Below are 15,823 nucleotides of genomic sequence, written 5' to 3'. Positions count from 1 at the left end.
TGCAGCAACTCTTCCTCAAGCCTGTAGCATTACAATACATACAAGCATTTGTAAAACACATTAAGTATTTGGTTTTATTTAAATAAGAAAAAAAAGTCAAAAAGTAACACTGCAGGGTTCAGTGTGTGAGATATCACCTAAGCATAGTCTCTGGCTGAACAGAGCAGAACATAACTGGAAGTTTCAAACAGAGTTCAAAATGTTTACTCTTACTATAAGGATACACTGTAATTAGAGCATGAAAAAAAATCTGTGCACACAAAAGTTAAAAATCTTCTAATTACAATAATTATTTTTATTGTGGGGCTCTAATCCAGTCCTCATCCTCTTCAAAATACGCTTTACTTTTCTTCTTGGTGCTTTTGGAATTGCACAGCGCACCCAGTACTCATTTAGCAGAGACAAAGTCTGGCTGTTAAAGTAAGATGCTGTGTTTCTTTCTTATACAATCACTTTTTAAAATGTTTTAGTTCATTAGCTCCCTCAGTTTCCAACAAAAAAATGGAATTGTAGACAGTCAGCAAGAACTGTACACTTGTCCTGTTAATTCAAATTTTAGTACTTGAATAGTTCCATGAGGTACCATGTTAACCTGTGGGGAGAGCATTCTGCTATTTTGTTTCAGGAGCTGAAACTAGAGGAACTTACCTAATGCAAGATCAGTGCTTCTGGAAGAATATACTCTAGTGTTTTCCTAAACAACATATTACAGCCCTTGCCTTCTCCAACTGCATTGAAAATTCCTGTGTGAAATCAACTTCCACTCCAAAATCAGATATTTGTTATCCCACCTTTTTAAAGTGCTACTCAAGATCAGGTAGATTATTAATTTAAACAGAGGTGCAATGCCAATTGCCATGTTGTTTTTCACTAGAAGTCAGAATAAATTAATTTATTCCTATGACTCATTCAATTCTCCCTTCACTTATTCCAGTAAGGTTCTTCCACGAGACTTTTTATTTTCCCCTTACCAACCCCTGGCACAAGAGGTAGGTATACAAAACCAACAGAAACTGTGAAAACTGACTAACCAGCTTTGTCATCTTACTCTCCCCCTTCCATCTGGTGTTTAATACAATTAAGCGATTTGAAAGGGCCCTTGGAGATGGCAGAGAAGCCTGTGTTCTTCTATGTCCTGATGTTTCATCTTTGACAGACAATCAAAGCAGCACTGGCCCCTTTATTGGTCACACTCACCCTGAGTTAAGCCCCTGCAAAAGCAGAGGAAGATGATCAGATGGGTAGAACAGCTCTGCTGTGAGGACAGGCTGAGAGAGTTGGGGTTGTTCAGTCTGGAGAAGAGAAGGCTCCAGGGAAACCTTATTGTCACCTTTGCATACTTAGAAGTGGCCTATAAGAAAGATAGGGACAGACTTTTTAGCAGGGCCTGTTGTGACAGAACAAGGGGTAATGGTTTTAAGCTAAAGGAGGGAAAATTCAGGCTGGACATAAGGAAGAAAAGCAGCAATACAAGTGCTAAAATAATTTATTTTTATAACTGTGTGAGTACTTTATCCCCGTGCAAGTTACTTTATCCCCATACAAGTTTCAACAGAAACGAGAGGTGACTAGCTTTGAATTACCATTTCCCCAATTGCAATGTGAAAGCTGCTGAGATGTTACATCAAATCCAGTCATTAAAGAAAGGCTGATAAAACCAAAAGAAAGCACAAGTTTCTTCACAAGATAATACGTCTTTTGTTGCATCTTCCTTTTTTTTCCCCAACGTTAGGACTTGCCTTCTCTGTTCAACTCCAAACACAGACAATATGCACCTTTCAGTTTTGGGAGATTTTTCACGTACAATTCTGAAGACTGTCTAGCAAAGTTCTATCTGTTTTTACGCTTCTCTTTTTTGTTTCTGGTGTTTACAGCTCCATTTGTAGCTGGTGCTTGTGTTGCTTTTGCATGTCCTGTGGCTTTTAGGTGTTCAAACAGTTTATTTCGGGACGGAAATGTACAGTTGCAGGTTACACAGTGGATTGGAACTTCATTCTACAATAAGGAAAAAAAACAAAATGCTTCACATTCATATGGAATATGTAATAAATATAATACACCAATTTATTGCATGCAGTTTCTCCTAGACAATGAAATGTGAATAAGCAGTTTCTTTCTATCACAGATAATCTGTTACTGATTAACAATTAAATATACATATTTTAAAAAAAAAAAAAACACTAATATGACTTTTGAAATTTTAAAGAGTACTAAGTAGAACCAAGAACACCACCACCAGCCCTGCAAAACTAATTCAAGATTAAGAATACTTTCGATCTCACCTGACTAAACAAGACTACAAACATAATACTTCAGGCTCTGAGATTCAGTTAATTTGTCTTATCTGTAGTTATTACAAGATTTTGCTTTTTCTGGGAAGCATCAATATTAAGAAAGATGCAAATAGTACTGCCTGTCACCTGCCTGATGACAACAGCTCTGTCTTCAGTTGTTTCATTTATTTGGTTTGAACTGCCTTGGATACAGAGCTTTAGCAACTCCCCTAGAACTGAAATTTAGTCCTGCTCTTCTCTGTCAGGACAAGAGCTGATGTTCCAGTCTCCTAGCTTCTAATAAAAACAAACACCTACATTATTTTAAAGTAAGCAAAAAACTGAAACAGAATTTGTGGACTGGAGATGATCAACCAACCAATCAACCTTGTTTGTAGTAATATGACCACCAGCTTTTAAAGTAATTTGACATACCGTTGTTGGGTGCTCTGAAGATGCCTTAGCGGACTTTTTTGCATCCTTGGCTTTTTTCCCTTTAGGCTTGGTACTGCTGATAGACAAAGAGAAACCAGGATCAGTGCACTGGAACATTCAACATAGCATTTAGGAGCCTCTGATGATTTTCAGTCATCAGTGTCTCTGCTGCTTCCCTCTGTTCCTTCACACATCACAAAGCAAGTGCTTCCAGAAAAAACACACCAACCAACCAACCTTCATTTATACAACCTACCGTTGATCTCAAGATTCAGCCAGATCATGAATCAGCTACTGGCAAGTGATGTATGTCGCAGGGATCTGCAGTCAAATGTGATCTCCAAAGTAGATCCTAACACTCTTTGTTTAGTATCATGTTTACTCAACTCCAATTTAACAGAGTAGCCCCCAGTTCGCATTGGTGAGTAAATCTAGACTTATTTGACAGCAAACATCACACAGAATGACAGAGTGACTGCAATATTACAAGTCAGTGCACCTTTTTGCTTCAGTTTTTGCTTCATTCACTTGTCCAACATCTTCTGTAGCGCTTGCATCCTCTGACACAGCACATCTTTGGCCATCATTTAGCAACACCTCTGCTAAGCCACTGTCATTGTCCATGCAGTGCACCTTCTTTTGTTCAACTGTTTCTTCATCAGCACTTTGATCAAAAGAGTCCTCATAAGTCTGTCCAAACAGAAGAAATGCAAGTTAACTACTTTAAGTTCATTAGTGATTCTGTTTACAGTGTTATACCTCATTTACCTCAAACATGAGTGGGTGGGGAGAACACAAAGCCATGGACCCTCTTAATTTTACTCATGTTTTTAGTGAGATTCTAAGAGGTAAAACCTTAGTTCTCCTGTTTTGAAAGATGAGGCCACCCATGATGAAGGGACGAAACACCAAGAGAACAGCCTCTAGAACTATGGAAGACGAGAATGAAGGTAGCTTTTCATTTATATACAGGGCTCAGTCTCTTCTGGCTAAGATTCCCCATAATAAGATAGTGGCTTTGTTTATAACTTGTTAAAAAAATGTTAACTATTTGACTAAAGTTTTCTGTGCCAGACATCTGTATTAGGACACTCAAGCCAAAATAACTGAGCTGACTGAAGCTCAGACATACAGTATTTTCTATCCCTTATATAAGAAACACTGGCAGCCTTCTCCATGTGCCAGAAAACAGAGTAAACTCAACACATGCAGTTTGGAAAAGATCAACCCCAGACCATGTCTGAAGCAAAACAGCCCAGCTCCCAAAAGCATGATGACAAATTCAAATTTGACCTAACACTACATTAATGCAACTCTATCTCCTCTGGCATCTTTTGCAGAGTTTCAGCTACCTGAAAAAACTCAGCTAATCTACCTGCCTTCAGGAAAACAAAACAAAAACCGTAGCAATTCCCACCACTCAGTAAAGCTCAGCAGAGGACAGAAGTCACGTTTCCAGAAGAATCTCTCTGCACAAGGCTCCAGCTCATGCTACACAAGAGCGGCACCCACTGTCTGGGCTGCAAAAGACCTCATGGCCAAACTGATGGGAGACAAGGTGCCTATATGCAACCTATAGAGTGAGAACGAGACCTTCTGATTTCAAACTGAGGAGGCAAGAGTTGAACAAGAGCCTGATGCCCTGCATGGAAACAAGAAGGTCAAGCCAATACTGACTTGGACTACACAATACCAGCCAAAGAGAAGCAAAAAAATTCAGTGTCTTGGAAGTCTCAGGAAGTTTCTTGAGGATGAGAGATAATGATGGTGTGGGAGAGGGCAGAGAAGGGAACACAAGGCTAAGATCGAGGTAGGACACAGAGGTAAGACTTGAAAAGGATCAAGCTTGAGAAAGGCAGATGGAAGTTTGCTCACTACAGTGCTCCTGCCACTCAAACCTGAAACAGCTTGCAGCTCTTGAATTTCACCCTGCTGCTGTCGGCACAGAGCTGTCATATCACACACAGACTCAGGTGCCAGAGCACAACAGATCGGTGTTACTCATGTTTACAATTCAAGGGAAAGATGGAAGGTATGTGTCTGCAGGATGCCAGTAATGTTGCTTTTTTTTTTTTCCTGTTAGATATTTACAAACCAAGTCTAGCAATCAAAGCAGAAAACGACCCCCAAACAATTGAGCTGCTAGTGCTCTAAGGCCATTGCTGGTCCTTCGCATCAACTCCTTGCACTCTCTCTATCTGCCTATTTCCACCTGCTTTCCTTATGCTTCGGACTGTTGCCTTTTTAGACCCAGCACCACATTTATGAGGATCTGCACAAACAGAACAAAATTATGTCTATGAGTTTCTTATCATATAATACGATCATAAGTGTAAAAAAATATTTTGCAGTCAACAAATAATTAAAATTTTAAAAATCTAAAAACAGTCTTCAAGTTCTGTAGAATTTCAAGTTCTCCCTTATTTTTCAGGACAAATAAAGTTACATTAGGAGATAACAAGACTGTGTTGTATAGTTCCCTGAATACCAATATTTGACTACATACCATCGTTTTCTGTTTCTTCCTCTGTTTCTTTGAGAGTCTGTAAAGGTAAGAATTTAAAATTACCTCTTCTCAAAAAAAGAAAAACAAAACAACAAAAAACCCCAAACGCAAACAAACGTACCACGCAAGTACATTTTCTAAAAAGGAACTAAGCTGTATTTTTGCGTATCATCTTAACATGATATTAAGGAGACAGCAGCCACACATAGAATATACCTCATGTCTGAAATGAAAACAACAGTTCTCCTAAACTACTCATTGCACTTAGTAAAACATTTATTCTGCTCAGACTTAACTCAAAAGATTTTAGTGAGACAGCTGGTAACTACGCTTTGGCCATTCAAAAAATGAAGCTGTGCAACTGAATTCATCAATGCTGGTTTTAAGAACACTTATTTTTTAATATGCCAGCATCCAACTGACAAAAAGTACCAAAAAAGTACCAAATCAATAAACACTAGACCTGTGCAAGTTCCCCTGTTTGAAACGTAACAATCACTACTTTTCCTTAACATGTAACTTAAAGAAGCAGAGAAAATATGAGGTATTTGTGTGATTTCAATCCAGTCATGCTAATGCATGCATTTTACTGCAACTCTCATGCTAAAAAATATTTTAAATCACACAACAGCATGAGTTCTAACACAACTATAAATCACGAGAAGCTCTCACTGAAGGCCTCCAAGATTCATTAAATAATTAGTCATGATAAAATTAAAACTAATTTAAAGTACTTCTGCTTGGGCATGTCTTCTGTTTCTTCCTCCTCTTTGGTATGTACTCTGTTTGCATCATCCAAAGATGTAGGAAATTTCCCTTCTTCTTCTTCCAGTTGCTGTCGTAACAGTGCTACCATCTCTCGATGCTTCTTTGATTTTTCATGATTTTTCATGCTGTGAAGACCAGCAGATCATTACTGGAGGTAGCTCTGAGCAAACATTGTTGTATTTACATGTAAATTAATAACAGGCACATTATCCATCACTACTAAGTATGGAAAATTCTGCCTTGACAATGTCTCTGCTGGAAAGATGACACTGACCATTATGTGAAGTTAAAAAGTCTTTTAAATGCATTTTAAATGTTGAAAACCCAATACTCCTACCCCAAATCCCCAACCATAAGCACTTACGCTTTCTCAGTTTTTAACAATTTGTCACAAGCAGGGCAGTACAGACCATCGACAAATTCAGCTTCAGTCTCATCATTCAGTTTGTCTGAAGGGATCAGTGGGGATCAGAAAGACAAAGTCAGATAAGTGTTTTTTGAGTAAGCTGCTCTTAAAGCACGTAAATAGTCACAACACCAACATTTAACTTAGTATTACTGACATGCAGACAGATCAAGAGTTGATCTCACCAAATCATACATTAGCATAAATTAACAGCTGTAGCTTGATGTCTTCTCATGTTCAACGGAGAACACCAGAGAAGGGCAGACCGTATTCTGCATGCCTCAGCTGGAGGCAGGGACTTGCCCCGTGAACCTGGGATGTAGGTGCAGTGAGCCAATACTCAGGCTGCAATGGCTCGCTACACATCACGCCCTCACACCCCGTACCTTCCATGACTTTGGTTTCCTGTTCTTCTAATCCATCTTCGCCATCCGACCCATCTCCAAACTCCTTTTCATATTGTGCCTCCATCTCTTGCAATTCTCTTTCCAGATCTGACATAGTTATCCAGCTCTGCTCTTTATACTGCTCCGCAAGCCTTTAAGTAGAATAATACAGTAACTTCTACAACATGTTTATGAGACAGGAATTACAGAAACAGTATTATTTGAAGGTGACTTCTTGTTCTGTGGTATTTTAGGAAGAAAGCCCTGAATATATTATGATGGAGTAAACAGTTGTTCATAGGACTTGAAAACTGAGCAGTTAATTTACAATGTCAGCAGGCACATCTATGCTGCAAGTAAAGAGGTATTAATGTAGGTGGATCCTGCTTGAATTTCAAGCAGGAAATGCTAAGTAGCATGGTCAATATCAAGCTGAGAGCATGGAAGTCAGGTCAAGCCTGAAAGCAGTACAGCTGCTTTCACCTGCTGCAAGATCTAAACCCACAAACAGTACAAGACCAAGAAAACCACAAGCACGTTACTCCTTCACTCTGCGCTATGGGAATGTACCAGTTCAGTTTTCCAAATATAAGCATGGCTCAGGTTATCACACAGTGCACCACAGTACAGCTGAATTTTGCTCGAGCTGGCTCCTAAACTCAGAATTATCAAGCCATTTGTCAGTAAATGCATATCTCAGCTCCACTCTCCCTTCAGGAAAAAAAACCTATATATATAAAAATAAATTCTACATAATATATTCCGTATATATTTGAATTACTATTACATAATTTTAATCAATACGAAATTATTTGGCAAGTGCAGTCTTCTTCAGTATTTAAGCTCCTTCCTCTCATTTTCAGGCAAAAAGCTCTTCTAGTTGGAAGAATAAATTGTGCATGCACCCAAGAGATTGCCTCTTCCTTCTACATAATTTTTGGAAAAATAAAGCATAAAAAAAATGCATTTAGTCCAAAGAAAGGGTCCTTTCCAAAGAGTTAAAAGGAAAAGCAAAACTACATTCATTTTCCCCCGCTTTCTTTTTAGCAGGTACAGCTCCAAAGCAGATGAAGCTGATCTAACCGGGCTGTCATAGTCCTGCTGTTGTTCATTTTCCATTCCCAACATACACTGTTTTTTCTTTAAAGGAACTATGAAAACTAATAAATCTTACTTCCCAAGGTAATTAAAAGCACACTGGATTCTTTGCTACCACAGCCAGTTACCTGCAGCACACATACTGCTCCCTGGTTATCTTAGATCTCTACATGTCAGTACAATGCAGAGACTCAAGTTTTAAAAATGTCAGACTTGAGACCAAAACGAATATATGAAATTCAAGGATGTTTAAAAGAGCAAGTGAATCTACTATTAGAATCTAACTCTGTGTGTATCCTCATGAATAGTTTATCCAAGTTTAAAAGAAAATATTTGTTCCATGTTTACATACTTGGCTTGTTTGAGCTTCTGCTGCCTCCGAAATTCCTCTGCTTTCCTAGTTTTTTCTGCATTTTGCTCTTCTATGAGTTTTCTATGAGCCTGTACTCTCTTATCTCTTTTACGAATAAAGGCTACTAGCTGACGGACCAGCTCATTCCTCTCTTTCCTTGCTTTCTCTCTTGTCTTCTTGTTCTCTTTTTCCATAGCTCGTTTCTCCCAGCGGTTTGAGGCTTGTCGTGTGTCATATGTTTCCTTCCAAGCAAAGTTTTTCTGAGTACAAAAACTCTGCCAATATGCATAGAAAGGGTGGACTACCTGTAAGAAAAACAAAAACCAAGTCACTTGTTTAGAGGGGAGACAAAAACCGTACCAAATAAATCAGGACTTCTATAGCAGGTTTGCATTTTCTACACAGGCTGCGGTTTTTCTCCAGACTATAAAGAAATCACATGAAGGTTTAAAGAAACTTCTAATATTTTCCTCAAAACTTCAAACTATGTGAAATCAATGACCTTGTCTAAACTATTCCAAACAGCAACTTTTAAAAAATATTCCCTTGCAGGACTGGATTGCACTCATGCTAGTGCCCAGCTACTTAGTTTTGCTGCACTTTCCCTGTAAAACTGAAAAGCACAATCAGAATCAGCTATGCTGTGTGCAAGCATATAGGCACATATTGCCTAAGAACCGCCACACCAAGTCACACCAAAGGTCAGCCATACATTGCCAACAGCAGCCAATGACCAGCATAAAAAGAGTAATAAAATAAACACATGTACATCATGCTATTTCTTCTTAGTATATCTCACTGCTTCCAGAGCAAAAGAGAAATTAATAACCCTTGATGGATTTATATTTCATGAACTTGATATTTCTTTTATTAAACCATGCAAATTGTTGGCATATACAGTATCATTGAGCCATCGCTTGTACAGTTTAACAAGGGGCTACATCAAGATGCACTTAATCCTGTTTTGTTAGCAAATTATATGACTGAAGGTTAAAATTATGCCCTCTTGCTCTTATATTAAGAGAAACAGGAAACAAACTTTCCTTACTCTCCTTCCTTTTACTATTCACAAGTAAATGCTGGATTAATAAAACGGCATAATAATTATTTTTATTTTCTATTCCTCTCCAAGTAATTACTAACCTTCTGCACTTTGTATATTCAGGAAATAAGATATGCCTAAACTCCTTTTTTACACTACTTGAGCCATTAAGCTGCCTTTTTACTTCTTGCTCCCATATGTATCTTCATATTTTGGAATACCTCACAGAAGCATTTAACATTTTAATATCTCTTCTAGTATCTCCTCTTCTCCTCCTTTTGTCATTGGTATTCACATGGTCTACCAACTATCAGTGCCTTAGCATTAATTTCTAACAGCCTATCCACATGCAAACGTTCATGGCTTCAGCCTCTGGCAGCTGAGCCACCACAGAGTTTTCCTCTGCTATCACAAAAACCCAGATTTATAATAACCAATAAATATTCATATTTAATCCAACACTTCCAAGTGAGATTAGACTCCGTGTCTCAGACTTCTGCTTCAGTAGGGGATATATTCTGTGCAACAGGATGCCTGGCCATCAGCTGATGACAGGGATCACCCTCCCCCTTCACCAGTTATACAAGCCAAGGCTTTCCTCCTCCTCCACCACAACCTGAAATACAGGCGCATCTCTGATGTTCACCAGTACACTGCACAGCAGCTCTCGCTGAACCCCCAGTGGATTTTGTTTTGCCTGCTACTTAGCTCAGAGCTGATTACTTTTGTTTCTGCATCTAATTGACCTACAAGTCTTCTCTTCCCATGGAGTCTTGCAAAGTCACAGACTTAAGACCCTCGCTGTCTGCCTGGCATCGATCGAGCCGGCTCTCGGGGTTCTCATTAATTAACTCAGTAGACTGAACCAGAAAGCATTCAAGTCACAGATTGCAAAGCATCTGTAGAGTTTTTGTAGCTCCCTTCTAAAACTCTTTTCCCACGATACTCCCACTGAGCAGAGCAGTGGGTGCTGCAACACTGGAACCTTCTGACAGTGTAAGCTCTTTGTCTGAATGCAAGATAACAGCTTCCACAAGAGCATGAACAAGGGAGATAAGCATGCTGGTGCTATTTTGGGCCTATAATCATATCTATCCTACGGCCTCAAAATAAGTGTTTTCCAAACGACATTTCAAGATAACTCCATTAAAAGATGGATTTTAGCAGTTTCAGAGGCACTAAATATGCTCTCCCTGGGAAATATTTTAACTTTTTAAGACATCCTGTAATTTTATCTGACATTCAAACACCTGTGCTGACAGTTTGATTTCTAACTTTGTTTCCAACTCCAGCCAAGTTTTGTACCATTGAAGTTACTCAGTTTTAAGGTACATATCAATCTAAATTGTGCAATTAATTAGTCATTGAGTACAATAACACTGAAAGTGCCAGTGAGAAGTACCAGGCTAGGAACAGCATTTGAGTACACTGATACTGTGCAGCTACTTATGGGTAAGTGCTATTACTTTACTATTTCATTTCAACACAGGAATACTGGTAACCTTAAAAAAAAAAAAAAATCTGACAGAATTCAACATATAGTTGGCAAACCAGACAACAAGAATTCAGGTGTTCCCCACACATTTACTTTTCTTGCTTCCCAAAGGAAAGCATGCAGTATTATTTTGGAAATTAAATCTTACTCCAGAATAATTGCAGATTACAAGAGTATCATAGTGGGAGCTCACATTGCAGGACAAGCACCACATCTCCCATTTTCTACAGACTGTGTTATGCAGTAAGTGCTATTCAGTTTTCCTAAATCAGGCAAGACACTACATGTAAGTTTAATTGGCAAAATTGCTGGTTAGCCCTGTGAAGCGTTTGTCTGACAACTTACACTAAACGCCTGGCTAATAGCATAGTTCAACAGGAAATACCGATTTTAATTCACCTAAATATTATGAATCAGTAGACAAGCACTTCCTTTACAGTAATGGTCTACAGAAGTAGAAAAGACAGCAGATACATGATTTTGTATTCACCTCAGAGATCAGCTGAAGCTTTTCCTTTGATTTCAGTGTGGGACAAAATAAATTCACTGTGTTACTTTCAGTTCAGATCTATACTTTCTCTTACCGTATCATAGTCGCTTTGGGAATACCCAAACATAGGGAATTCTTCGGTATCTTCCTCGGTCATGTATTCCATCTCTTCTTTTGCAATCTTTTCAAAAACTTGTCGATAGACTGTAAAGAAACCCTGAAATTAAAAAAAAAAAAAATCTGATTCATTTTGCACGACTCAATAATAGATGTACAAATGCTTGGCTACATTAGCATATTTTAGAGAAATATTAGAGTTCTGCAACAGCAACTCAAAGCGAGGGTAAAGGCCTTCTAAGCTCTTGCTCTAGATAGCAAGACCATTAAGTTTCCATTCTCTCCCATTCCTTTTATTTCCATCTCCTTCATATAGTTTCTGTCTCTCTCACACATCAAGCTCTTACATTCAAGTCTAAACCAAAAAGTTTTCAGCATGCTGGATATATCAATATGGACCAAGTTTTGAGGAAGTTCCAAATACAGAATTGATTACTAAGTATCCTATCTCTTTACTTTTTTGCATTTGATGTTACTAACACACTTCTACTACAGTAACCCAAAGACAGATAAGGATTTTCTCTGGCAGAGGCTTCTTCTAATCACCTGGAGCTTTTTAATTTATGATGAAAGTCTTAAAATCTAAAAGGGAATCCAATTATAGGAAGCACGCTTCCCTCAGGCACTGGTATGATATTGTTTTTCTACAGCCTAAAGTATTCTAGCTTGCTAGATATTCCTGAATAAACAGATGATATTAACTGTTAGAGAAGTTCCTTCTCCCTAAGGTTTCCTGTAGCAGAGGCTCAGGCACAGATTCTAGAAATTCTTCCTAAATAATTTACTTGCAAGTTACAGTGTAGAGCAGCTCGAGTTGGTGCCTTCTAGAGAGAGAGCCCCAGTGGAAAAAACTTAAGATAATTATACCCCCACAATCCACGCCCCTACCCACCCTGTGCATCACACCAGGCCAACTGCAAAATTAGAGTCTGGGGTCTCTCTTCTTTTTGTGTTCTGTTAGTTGCAGTTCTGTTCCTTTACTGATCTCCAGGGATGCAGCTCCCTTTATCTTCTAGCTTGAAGATCATCAGGCCTTTTTTCACTTCACATAGCAGAAAGTTTCAAAGGTTCACAGCTTTCGGACGTTCAGCTAAGCAAACCTACCTATGCTAAGTAAATTCTACAGCAGAAGTTTCTAAACAAGTTCTACAAAAAGCAGTATATCAAATTATTCAATAAGCTAAGGCAGTCTATTCTCTAAAACAAAGCATTGGAATGCTTTACTGTATAACACACATAAATAATATATACGCATTCTGTAGCTGTATGGTACAGTTGGAAATCATGATTACATAATTATTGGACAATAAGTGGGAATTACAGCTTGCCTAAACATCCAGCGTAAGTTTTGTCTTAGAAAGATTTGTGTAAGCATTATTATCATCTCAACAATTCAACGCATAGCTTTTCAAAACAAAGCAAATGCTGGCACTTTCCATGAAATTTAAATTGATTCATTAAAGATGAAGTAATGCATTACCTTTTCATCATCTCCGTATCCAGAGTAACAGCTAACAGTGAAGTAGCACAGCAGATCTAAGCTATCATCTTGATAGTCTCCATCAACTCCTCCTTTTAGCAGAGCCTCCCTGTGATTATCGTACCTAGCAAAAATTTACAGTATCAGTGATGTATAGACACAGAACGTTCCCCAGTGCTGGTGATCTAACACAGTACATGTATCACCTCAACATATAGCTTAGCCCAGTGTCTGGAATTTCTGTCTCATATCCAGTCTTCAGAGAAAAAAAAAAAGACAGGCTCAGTAAATCTTCTTTTGGTCTTTAGTTTACTTACTACTACTTTATCTGCAGTATCTACACCGCCAATTTATTAACAAGAAGGTCGCAAACACATTTGAGCATGATACTTCCATAAGCTTTCAGAAATGGCTAGGACATTATTTAAATCATCTTATACACACGAAACAAACAAACAAACAAGACACATTAGCATACAAACATTGAAAAACAGTGCCTTCCTTCCAAGGAGGACAAACTTAGTACAGGTGTTTTTGGCTGCATAATCTATTAGATGCTTCAGCCCATTTAAAAAGTTACAAACAACATTTAAAGTGGCACCCCGTTAAAAAAAATATATGTGTGTGCGTGTGTATTTCAGATCAGGACTGTTACAGAAACAGGACACTGCGTGTTACTACGGCTTGCCACCTGCAGCCGCCCATCTCACGCTGAACACCTGCACGCACCCAGCGCAGCGCTCTTCCCCGCTGAAGCAGGGAGGCCTGCGGCCACAGGGACGCCTACGCCAGCGTGCAAGCTGCCTGCTGCTCCTGCCCCGGGAGGAACACACCGGGGCCGGCACTGGCGTGTCCCCAGAGCAGCCCTGGGCCCCCAAACCTCGGTGCGGGACGGGTGGGTGCCCGGCTGCGTCCCCCCGGGACGCTGCCCCCTGCAGCCCCCAGCCCTCGCACAGCCCGAGGCACAGCGGCCGCAGCGAGGCCCGGCCAGAAGCCAACGCGAAGTCCTGGCCGAGGCAGAATCTTAAAAGCCGCTCCCAGGCCGCCAACACACAAACAGGGCTCACCAGGCTCTTTCCTGGGGGTCACTGAGAACATCATACGCCGCCTGGATTAACTTGAACTGTTCTGCCGCTTCCTCCGCGTTCTCGAGGTTTTTATCTGTAAGACAATTTAACGGACGTGTAAACGACCGGACGCACCACGGCGGCGCTCGCCGCAACCGCTTCAGAAGCCCGAGACGCAAGCACGGAGCCGCCAGCGCTACCGAGCCCGCAACACCGACGCGCCGCCCGGGCGCTGCCCCCGCCCCGCTCCCCCGCCCCGCAGGGCCCGCGGCAGCCCAGCGGGGCACCCACCGCGCCCGCCGGCGCGGACAAGCGGCTTCTCCCGCCGCAGACGGGGACACGGGGCTCGGCGAGGCCGACCGGGCCCTCTGCTCGGGCCTGCGGCCGGGCCGGGCCCGCGGCGGGCGGGCGTCGCGGCCGTACCCGGGTGCCAGCGCAGCGCCAGGCGGCGGTACGCCCGCTTCAGCTCCTCCTCGGCGGCGTCGCGCTTCACGCCCAGCACCTCGTAGTGACACTTCATGGCGGCGGCTCCGCGTGGGGAACAGCGCCGGCCGGCAGCTCGGCCGAGGCGGGGCCATCAGGAGCCCGGGCCGCACCGCCCCCCGGCGGGAGGAGCTACGCGGCGGGCCGGGCCCGCCCCGCCGGGGGCAGCGGCGCCGCTTGGGCCGCGTTCGGCTCCCAGTCGTCTGGAGCCTGCGGGCGCCTCCCCGCGCTGTGAGCGGCCGGCTGGTGGCCGGGGGAGGAACACGCCCGTGCTGTCCCCCGCTGCCCGGGTCCGTACGGCCGGGCTGTGGCCTTGCAGTCACCCGGTGTCAGATAACCGAGTGCCTTGTGCTAGATTCCGTGTGAGCGCCCTGGAGCTCAGAGGTGCGGCCAGCACAGCTCCGATGTCTCAGGTTATCGGTGTTCATTTTTGTCCTGGGCACCTGTGCTCTTCAGCGACCTCAGCTTTGGCCCAAGCCGCCTTTTTCTCCAGATTAACTTGTATCAGTCGGCCCTACGTGGGCTGAGCTTTGGGTCAGAGGAGATCAGGGGGCTGGGGTTGGTGACAAGTCGGATGTGAGTCAGCAGAGCGCCCTGGCGGCTGAAGTGGCCGCCCGTGTCCTGCGGCATCAAGCACAGCAGCGCCAGCCGGGCAGGGACGTGACTGTCCCACCCCTGCACTGGTGTGGTGCCACCTTGGGTGCTGGGTGCAGTTTCGGTCACCTCAGTGTAAGAAGATCGTCAGACTATTGGAGTGTGGAATAAGGAGGGGCAACCAAGGTGGTGAAGGATCTCGAGGGCAAGACTTATGAGGAGTGGCTGAGGTGACCTGGTCTGTTCAGCTTGGAGGAGGGAAGGCCAAGGGGTGTCCCCATGGCCACCTTCAGCTTCCTCACGGGATCTCCTCTCTCTGGTGACCAGTGACAGGACACAGGAGAATGGAATGAATCTGTGTCAGGGGAAGGTCAGGTTGGACATTCGGAAAAGGTTCTTCGCTGAGGGGGTGGTCAGTCCCTGGAGCAGGCTCCAAGGGAAGTGCTCAAGGGGCGTCTGGACGATGCTCTTAGTCACCTGGTTTAGTATCACGTGTTCTGTGAGGATCAGGGACTTGGACTTGATGATACTTACGGGTACCTTCCAAGTCAACGTACTCTGATTCCATGCATTAGGCTACACACACTGAGCAGATGCTTGTTTTCACCAGTCTTTCCAATCAGGTGGCACACAGGCTGCCTTGTTAGAGAGGTAACACCGAACTTCCCTTGCCCTGCCAAGCGGAATACATTTAGTGCTTAACAGGTCAGGGTCCTCTTGTGCCAGCAGTGTCTGTTCAGCACCAAGATGCCAGAGGCTGAAACCAGCACAGGAACCAAATAGGAACAGGGCACAAGCAAGACTTTGAAACACAGGTAGCTGGGGGAGTGG

At 42.3% G+C, this 15,823-nt stretch overlaps 1 protein-coding gene across 2 annotated transcripts; it reads right to left on the bottom strand.

Moving 5' to 3' along the window:
- Nucleotides 1–307: 307 nt before the first annotated feature.
- Nucleotides 308–14,491, bottom strand: DNAJC21 (DnaJ heat shock protein family (Hsp40) member C21). 2 transcript variants are annotated; one of them, XM_065655769.1, is made up of 12 exons: nt 14,339–14,491; nt 13,916–14,009; nt 12,849–12,972; nt 11,346–11,468; nt 8,225–8,529; nt 6,775–6,926; nt 6,347–6,431; nt 5,949–6,107; nt 5,215–5,251; nt 3,208–3,398; nt 2,709–2,784; nt 308–1,995 (listed from the first exon to the last, which is right to left on the bottom strand). In XM_065655769.1, the coding sequence occupies exons 1-12, from the start codon at nt 14,433–14,435 to the stop codon at nt 1,831–1,833; spliced, it is 1,608 nt and encodes a 535-aa protein (XP_065511841.1). In that variant the 5' UTR covers nt 14,436–14,491; the 3' UTR covers nt 308–1,830. The 2 variants fall into 2 exon arrangements, with proteins under 2 accessions (XP_065511841.1, XP_065511842.1); XM_065655770.1 differs by having other exon boundaries at nt 2,709–2,781.
- Nucleotides 14,492–15,823: the final 1,332 nt, after the last annotated feature.

Source organism: Caloenas nicobarica, chromosome Z (assembly GCF_036013445.1).
Source record: "Caloenas nicobarica isolate bCalNic1 chromosome Z, bCalNic1.hap1, whole genome shotgun sequence".
Classification (NCBI taxonomy): domain Eukaryota; kingdom Metazoa; phylum Chordata; class Aves; order Columbiformes; family Columbidae; genus Caloenas; species Caloenas nicobarica.
The sequence above is the reverse complement of the archived record's forward strand: the minus strand, read 5'-3'. Positions and strand labels throughout refer to the sequence as shown.